Here is a 13,105-nt window from a genome sequence, read left to right on the forward strand (position 1 = left end):
ATGGGTAGGATGTTACCCCTGCTGGCTTCTTAGTTTCCAATAACCTTTTGATCTTTTTGTGCCCATCAATTAGCTCCCAATTATGAGAAAGTACACACGGTGTTTGTTTTTCCATTGCTAAGATACTTTGGATAACAGTCTCCAGTTCCATAGCCTGGTCTTCTTTTCCAAATAACCACGATGGCCACACCATGGGGTCCCAAACATCATGGCCCCCTGGGTTATCCCAGGGACTCCTCATGGCTAGAGAAGAAAGGTGTGGGTCATGTGTCAAAAGGCGAAGGAAGAAGAGGCAACAGGAGGAAATGTGTATGTGACTGGTAGGGAAAGCTATGATGGAACTGTCTATGTTGGGTAAGTGGGCAACAGGAGTTGAGAGAAAGGGAATGAAAGAGCACTGAGCCAGGGGACTCTATAGCCACAACATACCACTCCCCTTCTACCTCCCAAGAAAGTCCCCTTCCAGAATCTAGTTCTGAGATCTCTCTCCAAGAAGCACTGTCACACATGTGTTTCTAAAGAAGTCTGGTAGGGACACCATTACTGATAAGCTCAGTGATGATACTGGCGGTGAGACACAGAAGAAGGGACACCACCGAGAACCCTGCCCCCTACACACAAACGCGTCCTCGCTGAAGAGGACCACACAAAGAGAACCTGGAAGGATCTCTGTCACATTGTTGAAGGCAACAAGGAAAGTCAGCACTGCATTTCTAGCCCCTGCCAGAGCTCTCCATGTTCAACCAGAAAGCCCTCAGAATCATGAAAGCCTAAACCGAGGGAACTAGAAGTGATCTTAAAGGTTATCTAGGTCAACTCCTTCATTGACAGAGGGAGAAACTGAACTCAAGAACAGATAAGTGGCAAGCACCCCATGTACTCAATACTAATTGGAAACTAATAGATGAACAACTACAGGCCCACATGAGAGAAAAACAATTACATTCAAGTGGGGGGAGGCAGAGGGAGGGGCTCAATAAGCTCCCACCCCCATCCAGGGGGTATATGACACACCCCCTGGATGAAGGACTCAAAGGCAACTCAGACACTACCTAACAAATGCAAACAATGTAACCAAATTGGATATACCCTTATATTAGTCTGAAATAAAAAAAGAATGAAAGTTTGAGAAACTATCACAGCCAAGAGGAGCCTAAGAAGACGTGGCAGAATGTAACATTGTACCCCTAGTGGGGTCCTGGAAGAGATAAGGCCATTAGGTAAAAACTAAGAAAATACGAATAAAGTGTGGAATTATTTAATAACATCAACATTCGTTCATTAACTATGATAAATATACATACTAATGTAAGATGTTCGTAACAGAAGAAACTGCATGTCAAGTATATGATAACTTTCTGTGGTGCCTTCACAGCGTTTCTGTAAATGTAAAACGGTTCAAAATAAAAAATTTGTTCAGGGCCGGGCATGGGGACTCACCCATGTAATCCTAGCACTCTGGAAGGCCAAGGCGGGTGGACTGTCTGAGCTCCCAGGTTTAAGACCAGCCTGAGCCAGAACAAGACCTCATCCCTACTGGACCCACACCTTTCACCATTAACTAAGATAGACTCTCACTGGATTAAAGATTTAAACTTAAGACATGAAACTATAAAAATACTAGAAGAGAGTGCAGGGAAAACTCTTGAAGAAATCGATCTGGGAGAATATTTTATGAGGAGGACCCACTGGACAATTGAAGCAGCTTCAAAAATACACTACTGGGACTTGATCAAACTCAAAAGCTTCTGCACAGCCAAGAACACGGTAAGTAAAGCAAGCAGACAGCCCTCAGAATGGGAGAAGATGTTTGCAGGTTATGTCTCTGACAAAGGTTTAATAACCAGAATCCACAGAGAACTCTAACGTATTAGCAAGAAAAGAACAAGTGATCCCATCCCAGGCTGGGCAAGGGACTTGAAGAGAAACTTCTCCGAAGAAGACAGGCGCACGGCCTACAGACATATGAAAAAATGCTCATCATCCTCAATCATCAGAGAAATGCAAATCAAAACTACTCTGAGATATCATCTAACTCCAGTAAGATTAGCCCATATCACAAAATCCCAAGACCAGAGATGTTGACGTAGATGTGGAGAAAGGGGAACACTTCTACACTGCTGGTGGGAATGCAAATTAATACATTCCTTTTGGAAAGATGTTTGGAGAACACTTAGAGATCTAAAAATAGATCTGCCATTCAATCCAATAATTCCTCTACTAGGTATATACCCAGAAGACCAAAAATCACATTATAACAAAGATATTTGTACCAGAATGTTTATTGCAACCCAATTCATAATTGCTAAGTCATGGAAAAAGCCCAAGTGCCCATCGATCCATGAATGGATTAATAAATTGTGATATATGTACACCATGGAATATTATGCAGCCTTAAGGAAAGATGGAGACTTTACCTCTTTCATGTTTACATAGATGGAGCTGGAACATATTCTTCTTAGTAAAGTATCTCAAGAATGGAAGAAAAAGTATCCAATGTACTCAGCCCTACTATGAAACTAATTTATGGCTTTCATATGAAAGCTATAACCCAGTTATAACCTAAGAATATGGGGAAGGGGGAGAGGGAGGAGGGAGGGTGGGTAGAGGGAGGGTGATTGGTGGGATTACACCTATGCACCTATGGTGCATCTTATCTTACAAGGGTACATGTGAAACTTAGTAAATGTAGAATATAAATGTCTTAACACAATAACTAAGAAAATGCCAGGAAGGCTGTTAACCAATGTGATGAAAATATGTCAAATGGTCTATAAAACCAGTGTATGGTGTCCCATGATCACATTAATGTACACAGCTATGATTTAATAACAAAATAAAATAAAATTTAAAAAAAAGACCTCATCCCTAAAAAGTAGCTGGGCATCGTGGCAGGTGCCTATAGTCCCAGCTACTTGGGAGGCTGAGGCAAGAGAATCACTGTGAAAATCACTATTGCTGTGAGCTATGATACCACAGCACTCTACCAAGGGTGACAAAGTGAGACTCTGTCTCAAAAAAAAAAAAAAAAGTTTGTTCAAAAAAATTTTTTTAAAGAATGAATAAGTAGCTTTGTGCAAGATCACAATGTTTATAGAGTTGGCAACCAGGTCTTAACTTTCCCTAAATTACAATACTCAACTATGCACTCATTCTAAGAAAAAAGCACAGATGGGCGGCGCCTGTGGCTCAAGGAGTAGGGCGCCAGACCCATATACTAGAGGTGGTGGTTTCAAACCTGACCCCAGCCAAAAACTGCAAAAAAAAAGAAAAAAAGCACAGAAAAACAAGAAACAAAAATGAGCCAGCAATCATTAAGGGCTTACTATGTTATCTCTGTCAATCTTCACAACTGTCCAATGAGGTAAATACAATTATTACCCTATTTTACAGCTGAAAAACTGAGGCTTGCATCAGTAAAGTGACTTGCTCAGGGTCACAGAGCAAGCAAATAGTAGGCTTGGGCTGTGAACACAGGCAGTCTGATTCCTAAGCCTACACCCTTACCCATATATCATGCTCTGAACCCTATCTTGCCTAATGATGACTAGTGTGGGGGGTGGGTGACAGGTTATCACAAGCCAGTTGCCACATAGCCCCCTCTGGCTGGCTCATTAGGCCCTGGCTCCCTCCCCTAGATACCACAGGACAAAAGCCCTCCACAGTCTGCCTGCCCTGCCAGAGGGACAGCCCTTGTCCTCACCTTCCAGAGAAATGGTGGTCTTCCCTCCCATACTCACAAGGCAGGTTGGAACTTACCAGAGGCGAGTCCATCTCCAAGCAGGGTGCTAAGGATCACCAGTGGAAGGAATACTCCATGTCTTACGGAGGCCACGGCAAACACTGAGGTGGTCTTTGGTGCTATCCTGCCATGGCACATCTTTTATCCGTCCGAGTTTTTTTGTTTAAAGAAAAATTTTAAAAATCCAGAAATAAGAATCCTAAAGTCAGCCAGGGATAGAGTCACCTGTAACAAACAGAAAACCAACATAAGCAAAATGAAAACTTTAGCCATAAGTTAGCTAAAAGTAGTCACTTTGGTAAGAAAGCCATAATCAGACACAAAGTTGAAAGAATTCTAGCAACTGAACCGTTGCTGCCAGGAGAGACAAACACAGAAGTGGCTTTTCAGCTCCTTCCTGGGGAAACGCCAAGGCCTGCTGCCGTCAGCCTCCCTGAGCCAGATCCTTTCAACAGGACCAGGACACAGCCTGTTTTACCTGGATATCCGTCAGGAATGGCAGAGCTTTTAGAAACTGCCTGGCAGGCTCCAGCACACAGGAGTAGAAGCGGCTGTCAACACAGTGGTGCTACACCAGAGTCAGCCTTTGCCTTTGCCACTTGGACTTGGAACAAGCTCAAACTAACCAAAAGGAGAAAAAGGGAGAGGGAGAACACATGCCTCAAAGGCAGAAACACACCGCCTAGAGAAGGAATGAAACACCGGGAGCCAGCACTCAGCCCCCGAGGATCTGACTCGACAGCCTTGCATCTCAAAAATGAGACTAATTTAATCCAGACTCACCCAACACACCTGTGACCACATTCTGTTGGCCAATGTTCACAATGATGGGGGGTGGAGGACGGGCTGTAATTGTTCATTAGCCCTACCACCCACTCTAGTTCAGACAGACTTCAGAAGAGTAGGAACCAAAATCTTAAAAAGAGAGACAGAAGAGTCGGGAGGAAAAGGGAAGGGAGGGCAGGGGAGGGGAGGGGGGGAATGACATCTGGAGTTAATAATTTAAAGATTATTTTCTACATGTCTTTAGGGAGGCAACTGGGTTTATGATATAATATGATATAGGCCTATTATATTTTAGTTCAATTATTCGATTTCCTTTGCCAGTTACTCATGTATTCCCATTTACAACAGGTACTCCAAATACTATTCCACTTCCTTTTTTTAAACACACACCCTTCTCCATTAACAAGGCTTTATGCGCATAGGTCAGGTCTGGTTGTAACACTGTAGAACAGATAATTCACATACAGGTCTGGGAGTAGAACTTGTGACAGTACACAAAACCCTGTGTATGTGTGGAATATGTAAAGTCAGAATGCTCGGATTCAATTCTGTTTCTTCTGTTATGACCTAATAAAGGATGTCCCTGAAACTCTGCCAGGCAGCTTTAAAGGCTCAAACTGGAGTCTGGGTAAAAGCTGGGAGAAGACTGCTACAGTCTCAGCTATTAGAGGAAAGAGGATGAGGACAAGGGGCTGGCTCTGTTCACGAACGCCTGGCTAATGCTTACTGAAGATTCTCAGACCTGGTCTTTTTTTGGACTGAGACAGTCATATTGCTGATTTATGGCCAAGTCATAAAAACTCTCAGCCTCAGTTTCCTCAACTGTACAATGGGGACAGTAAACATATGATCTTTGTAGGACTGATGTAAGGAACAGAACGGACAAAGTGCCTGACATTTTGTAGGTCCTCAGTAAACAGTGGCTGCTGTTACTGTCCAATCATTAATAAGACCTGAGCTATAGGGAGTTCGAGTTCATTAAGCTCCACTGCCTCATTTGACAGCAAACCAAGGTCCAAAGAAGTTAAAGGATATGACTAAGGCCCCCAGCTGGTCAGTGACAGGGCTGGCAATGGGCCCTTTGGTGCTGCTGTTTTATATGTAGCCACACCTGGTAACACTATCAGGCAGTCATCATCCCCTCAAAACAACAAGAGTGGATCATCAAGAATGAAACCTGTGTGTGCCACACCATAGCATGTGCATAACAAATATTTAAGTAGTGAATGGTGAGGCCACATAAGGTAGTTACATGTTCTGCGCATGAGTGGAAGTAGGCAGAAAAGACTACCCATGGGAGGTGATGGTAAGCTGAGTCCTAAAGGATGTGTCTGGGGGGGGGGGGGGTACCAAAAATAGGTAGATCAGAGTACCACGAAGCACAGTACCCCTGGAGGAGGCTGAAATCCAGGTGGTGCTTACACGGATTCTAAACAGAGATGTTACAGAACCAAATTCATTCAGGAAAATCACTCTGGCAGAGATCTTAGAGGCTCAATAGGGGAGCAAGAGAAGTGCTGTGGGGCCAAGTGATAAAGTACGGTTAGTATTTTGTCATTAAAGTAGAGCTCTTTGGAGGTCAACCAGATAATATCTGCCCCCCAAAATGCACATATTCTCTGACCTATCAATTCCACTTCTAGACTCTGTCCTCAGAAATCACATCTCCAGTGACACACATGATGGATATTCACTGCAAGGTTTGTAATGGCAAAAGATTGGAGCAACTTAAAAGTTCATCACAGGGGACTAGATATGTAACTTAGAGTATACCCAATAGAATACCAGTGGTTTGAAATGAATAGGACAGTTTCATCTGTGCTACAATGCAACGACTTCTAAAATTAGCACATGAAGAAAATCATTCGCATATATACATGTATTTTTAAAAGATACACACACACCTGTAACCTCTCTGGCTTCTGATGCACAAGAAACTAACAATTACCTTCGGGGAGGGGAATTGAATGGTTAATAGTTGGGGGAGGAGGAAAACATTTTTCTCTCAGTATATTCCCTTTTCATCTCCTTTACCACTCTACTTTGTACACACATTACCCAGTCAGACAAAATACAAAGTTAATGCCGCAAGGCCTTCCTATAGACTACCTATCTCCTCCCTCAACAAACTGACTTACATTCAAATAAATCTCAAGAACCTCATTGCTCCCGCTACCAGGAACAGTCACTTTAAGGGTACAGCACCAGGGTCACCTCCCGGAGGAATTCTTTCCTGACACCACCACACCTACCCTTCTTCTTATCCAGCTAGATAGGACTGCACCCTTTACAGGTTATTACATCTATTTGTTTATCTGTCTCACCTGACTAGGCTGAGAGTTCCTTGAAGGCAGGAACTGTGAATTACTCAACTTGGAATCTTCACTAGCCAGTATGGGGACCTGGCTTCTGGCAGGTGGCCAGAAAGAGTTTGTCAAGCTTGTGAATACTGTAGGGAGGAGCCAGTGCGGAACTGGGTAGGAGAGGACGTACATGTATGGGCTCCCGATCTGTTTTTTTCTTAAACAGAAACAACTGGCTCCTCCCATATTGCTTAAGCCACTACCAGAGTCAATGTCAAGGGACCAGTTCCACCATGAAACCTAAGACCTGATCAACAACAGATGGGGTGATGGAAACAGGGGTTTTGCAAAGAAAAAAGAGAAATAGTGGAGTGTTTACATGTAAAGCTAAGTCATGAGCTATAAACCCTCAAAACCCCAAAGTAGGAAGGCCAAGGCAGGAGAATCATGTAAGGTCAGGAGTTCAAGACCAGCCTGAGCAAGAAACCTCATCTCTACAAAAAATAGAATTAGCAGGGTGTGGCGACATGCACCTGCAGTACCAGCCACTTGGGGGCTGAGTTTGAGGCTGCTATAAGCTACACCACAGCACTTCAGCCAGGGTGACAGAACAGACTGTCTTGAAGGAGCTCCTTGGTATAAAGAATATTTTGAATTGAAGGTCCTTCCAGATAAAAGGGCATTGGAAAAGACTTTCTCTCTTTTGGATTAAAAAAAAAAAAAAAGCAAGGGACTCCCCTCCCCTTCCTCTCCCTGTTATCTCAACATATTGCAAAATGCAATCGTACTTGGCACAAATCATTTAAAACATAATACACGCCTCTCAGGTAATTTACAAATCAATCTGCTTCCCCATCCATACTCCTCAGTCCCCCTCCCTTCTATTTTTTTTTTTTGTAGACACAGAGTCTCACTTTACGGCCCTCAGTAGAGTGCCGTGGCCTCACACAGCTCACAGCAACCTCCAACTCCTGGGCTTAAGCGATTCTCTTGCCTCAGCCTCCCGAGTAGCTGGGACTACAGGCGCCCGCCACAACGCCCGGCTATTGTCCCCCTCCCTTCTAAAAACCATGTATAAGGTGAGGGGTGGAGTGGGGGGGGAAGTGGGGGTGAGGAGGGGGAGGGGGGAGAGGGGGTGGACATGGCTCACGCCTATAATCCTAAAACTCTGGGAGGCGAGGCGAGTGGATTGACTGAGCTCAGGAGTCAAAGCAATGAGCAAGGAGCAAGACCCCATCTCTTAAAAAATAGCCAGGCATTGTAATGGCACCTGTAGTCCCAGCTACTTAGGAGGCTGAGGCAAGAGAATCACTTGAGCCCAAGAGTTTGAGATTGTTGTGAACTGTGTCGCCAGAGCACTCTACAGAGGGCGACAAAATAAGACTCTGTCTCAAAAAAAAAAAAGAAAAAAAAAAAAGACAACATATAAAAATATCTGAACTTCAGGGCGGCGCCTGTGGCTCAGTTGGTAAGGCGCCAGCCCCATATGCCGAGGGTGGCGGGTTCAAACCCAGCCCCGGCTGAACTGCAACCAAAAAATAGCTGGGTGTTGTGGCGGGCGCCTGTAGTCCCAGCTACTTGGGAGGCTGAAGCAAGAGAATCGCTTAAGCCCAGGAGTTAGAGGTTGCTGTGAGCTGTGTGATGCCACGGCACTCTACCGAGGGCCATAAAGTGAGACTCTGTCTCTACAAAAAAAAAAAAAAAATCTGAACTTCATTGGGATATTGGGTAATCACTCTGTGACTCTCATCATGTGCATGGTAAGTAAACCTTTCTCATATTAATCTGCCTTAATTGTGAGTTGATCTTTCAGCAAACTTGGGGGAAAGAGCAAGTTTCCACCAATCCCTATAATCTTAAAAAATAAAAATAATGTCTAACTACAGCTTAAAAAAAAAAAGTAGCCAGTGTGGTCATGTCCACCTATAGTCCCAGCTACTTTGGGGTTTGAAGCAGGAGGATCACTTGAGCCCAGGAGTTTGAGGTTGCAGTGAGCTATAATGATGCCATTGCACTCTAGCCAGGATTACAGAGTGTCAAAAAAAAAAAAAAAAAAAAAAATATATATATATATATATATATATATATATATATCCCTCTCCCCCAAAGTATTACAGAAATAGAACAGGAAAGCCCAGTTACTGTGTATAAAGAGGGTCACACCACAAATCTAGCAATGTTAAGAAATAATGTGCTTTGAACACAGAATTAAAAAAAAAAAAATCTGTCCTTGGATTGTGGCTTTAGCATACTAGGTAGAAACAAAAATGTTTCAGAACAAATTAGGACTAGGTTATTCATTATCCTTAAAAGAAATTCTGAGGCAAATACTTTGAACAAAAAGAGTCCATCAGTATTCCCTTAATATGTTAGTGACCACTTCCCTAAATTTAAAAAAATCATCACAAGAGAGGAACATGGAACAAAGCCTCAGGTTCAAAGCTAGCACTCAACCCATCCTCGGAGAAACACTGCATCTAAACTTAGAGGTGAGACAGAGGAGGGGCCTGCAGCCCACCCAGCCCCACGTCTGCTGCCAGCCAGCTGGCTGGGCAGGAAGGCTCTCCAGCTTCCGTTTCCACACCCGAAAAAGGCTCTATGGTTCTAAGGTTTCTCCCCACTTCCACTCTTCTCTTTTTGTAACCCATCTCCTCCTCCAATGGCTAGCTTTCCACTCCAAAACACAGGGTGAGGAGGAGTCACGAGAAACTTAGATGCCCCTTTCTGATTTTTTCTTGGAAACCAGCACTGTTATCCTAACCACCTGTGGTGTGAGGAGGCCCCATGAGCTGGACTTCCAGTCTCATGGGACAGGGGCTAGCCTCTCCCACTGCTGTGAACCTAGAACATCAAACACTGGGTGACTGAATGTGGTGCCACAAACACTTCCTGTCCATTAGATCCTCCAATGAAAAGAATGGCCCTCAAGCCACGGCTCTGGCCTGAGAGAGCCTACTTGCCTCATCTCCGACTCTCCTCATTTGAAAAACAGGGCTATTACTTGCTTTGATTATCTCACTAGATTGTGGTAAGGCTCAGAAGGGACAAAATACTAGAAAATGCTCAGTAAACTAGAAAGACCCAAGGTTTCTATTTACAGTCTTAGCTGGAAGGCAAGAGGGCACAGGGCTCTCTGTGAAAAGACAACGAGCACGGCAGGCTTCTAGTATTAAGAAGAACCTGCAACCAGAGCCCAGGAGTTCACAGGGTTTACTCACTTGTCGCCACAGAGGTCTCCAAGTTAACCCAAGAAAGAGCCTGCTAAGATTAGAGGTGCTCTGGAGTCGCCTTCGAAAATAGCTCCTGGGCAGCACCTGTGGCTCAGTGAGTAGGGTGCCGGCCCCATATACGGAGCTGTCTCTAAAAAAAAAAAGACTGTCTTTTTTTAGAGACTTTTATCTGTCTCTCTTACCTATGGCTCAGTCGGTAAGGCGCCGGCCCCATATACCGAGGGTGGCGGGTTCAAACCCGGCCCCGGCCAAACTGCAACCAAAAAATAGCCGGGCGTTGCAGCGGGCGCCTGTAGTCCCAGCTACTCGGGAGGCTGAGGCAAGAGAATCGCGTTAAGCCCAGGAGTTGGAGGTTGCTGTGAGCTGTGTGAGGCCACGGCACTCTACCGAGGGCCATAAAGTGAGACTGTGTCTCTACAAAAAAAAAAAAAAAAAGACTCCTGGGCTCAGCACCTGTAGCTCAGCACCTGTAGCTCAGCAGTTAGGGAGCCAATCACATACATACACCGAAGCTGGCAGGTTCAAGCCCGGCCCAGGCCTGCTAAACCATGACAACTGCAACCAAAAATAGCCAGGAGTTAAGGCAAGCACTTATAGTTCCAGCTGCTTGAGAGGTTGAGGCAAGAGAATTGCTTAAGCCCAAGAGTTTGAGGTTGCTGTGAGCTATGACACTACAGCACTCTACGGAGGGCAACATAGTGAGACTCTACCTCCAAAAAAAAATGGTTCCTGGCTGGGGCCAGACAGCCAGACACCCTGTTCCCTAGTCAGTGTCTAGGTCTGGACCCTACCAAGCCCATGTGCTGGGATGCCTTGGGGCTGACTCCTGCTGTGAATGCCTCAGTCTCGCTGGAGGTGCAAAGTTGTGTCACACTCTCCTGAGCGAGAGGGGCCTGACTCAATAAGGCCTGGCTCCCAAGCTCTGGGTAGGTGAAGTCAGACTCAGTCTACACGTAATCTTTAGAACAAATTATTCCCTAAACCATGGCTCCTCTGTCCATTAGTTAGGAGAGGGAACTGAGATAAAACCAATAGAAATCCTTTTCTTGCCTAGGACTAATGGAGAAAGGGGGAGGCAGTACTAGTGATAAGACTCCAGAACAAGAGAGCTCAGATTCCTTTGACTAACCATCTTCACTAACCTCATGCTGCCAGGTAAGGGGTGAAGACAAAGAACAGGGTGAACAGAATTTAACCAGCGAATTACATTCCCTGGTATAATAAATTCTAACCTTTGAAGTCCAAAGTTCCCCAAGGGTGTGGGACCCTCCCTTACCTCTCTCTCTTCCCTTCAATGCCTCCCCTCCGGACTCCCACTCTAGCAGAAATGGGCAGGCTACAGCATCAAAAGATATCTAAACATGTATCATTTCTAATGCCTCCTACCCCTCCCCCACCCCAAAAAAGATAAAATGTATTTACTTAGACACACCACCTTTCTCCCCCGTGACTCTATGGACCCTTCTGGACCTACTCATTCACCTCTCTGTCTTCCCCTTTCCTCTGAGCTACTAACACTTAGGGGCTTCAGTAGCCAGAAATTCTTCTCTTGGGCTTAGAGATCCTTGCCAGCCAGAATGTTACCAAATCCATTTGCTTTTAACCTCCAGCTCCTAGTCCAAAAGGCACAAACATCAAACTCTCATTAAAATTTCACCCCCTCCAAAACACAAAAATTACCCTCAACTTTCCTCTTAAGCCAGCTACGCCACTGGCGAAGTGTCAGAGGTTCCTTCTGAATTGCTTTGATATGCCTTGTTACCCTTGTCTTGCTAGCCCAGAACTGTTCGCCACACCCTCGAAGTATCACACTTCCCGCACACCAGCATATACAGTCCCCTACCATGAAGCCTTCTCTTTAACAGTCTCTAACGCTTCTTAACAAAAGGAAGGCTGCAGCAGGGGCCTGTCCTGTGGGGGTCCCAGCTCCAACACTGAAGGGTATATTGGCCTCAGCCAAGTCAGCTGGTGCTCAGGAATGAATCTGCATGATCCCCACAGGCTCTTTTCAGTTCTGAGAAATACGGAATGTCTTCTAGGGAATGGGAGGATCCAAAAGTATTTCCTCTAAAAATGTAAGTCAACAAAAGTTCTGACTGGAAAGAAGAAGCAGTATCTATCCTCATTGTTCTGCCTGAGCAGCCCTTTCCCTTGCACCTTCTGAGACCCATGCCCAGCATCCACCTCCCCCTGCACTGCAGCGAGCCCGGGAGAGTCCACCTCTCCACACCAACCTTTATCAATCCATCGGCACACTCTGAGGGGCCATCCATCATACACAACGTTCCACAAGTGCTTTCCAAAAACAACAAACATCTAACAAAAAAAAAAAAGCCAGCTTCCACAGAAGATCACTGCAGAACTACAGGGGTCCAGGGAGAAAGAGAGAAAAGATGCAAGAGAAAGTCAGAGAAAACAAGAGACAGGTTAAACAAGTGAAGCTCCCAGGAGTTTTCCTATTTCCTAAAAATACATTTTAAGGTACCTAGTAAGCACTACTTCCCTTCCTCACGTTAAATAACTATATTTGTGACTATGCTACAATAGCCTCAGTGTCTGGGGGACCTAGGGAACACACACATACATACTTATTACGTCATTAAATACATTATATTAGCTCCATTTTACAGATAAATGGAATTCAAGGGGCCTAGAAGTGTTTCTTCCCCTACTGAAAAGGGCTCTATCTTCTTTGTTTTCCAAATTGAAGGTCAAACTTAGTTCCCACCTTAGTTCTAGGAAAACTTCTCCTGACTTCAGCCCACAGGCACAGACGCTCTTCTGAACCTCTAGCATCACTGCCTGGATCACAAAAAGGACAGCCAATCATACCCCTCCCCAAAGCCCAGGAACAGTTACCTAACTTCTGTAACAAATTCCTGCATAGACCACCAATTCTCTGCTTCTCTCTGTGCCCCAAAATACTGAACCACAGAATGAAGGGGGGAAAAGATAAACCCAGAAGACATAATTTGTATAGAAAATACAAGATGGCAAGGTAGCATCAGATACAAAACAGGAGCAAAAAGGGCCTATAATCGTGA

General features: G+C 44.8%; 1 protein-coding gene across 4 annotated transcripts in view; it reads right to left on the reverse strand.

Annotated features, from left to right (window-relative positions):
- Positions 1-13,105, reverse strand: part of SUSD6 (sushi domain containing 6) — a 106,119-nt gene that overhangs the window by 49,101 nt on the left and 43,913 nt on the right. For 3 of the 4 annotated variants that reach the window (XM_053601729.1, XM_053601730.1, XM_053601732.1), the window contains exon 2: positions 3,760-3,967. In XM_053601729.1, coding sequence (XP_053457704.1) covers positions 3,760-3,880 — 121 coding nt within the window. In that variant the 5' untranslated portion in view covers positions 3,881-3,967. Of the gene's footprint in view, positions 1-3,759; positions 3,968-4,220; positions 4,343-13,105 lie in introns of those variants that run through there. The other variant, XM_053601731.1, reaches the window with a different exon arrangement.

The sequence above is a fragment of the Nycticebus coucang genome, chromosome 9, assembly GCF_027406575.1.
Source record: "Nycticebus coucang isolate mNycCou1 chromosome 9, mNycCou1.pri, whole genome shotgun sequence".
Taxonomy (NCBI): Eukaryota; Metazoa; Chordata; class Mammalia; order Primates; family Lorisidae; genus Nycticebus; species Nycticebus coucang.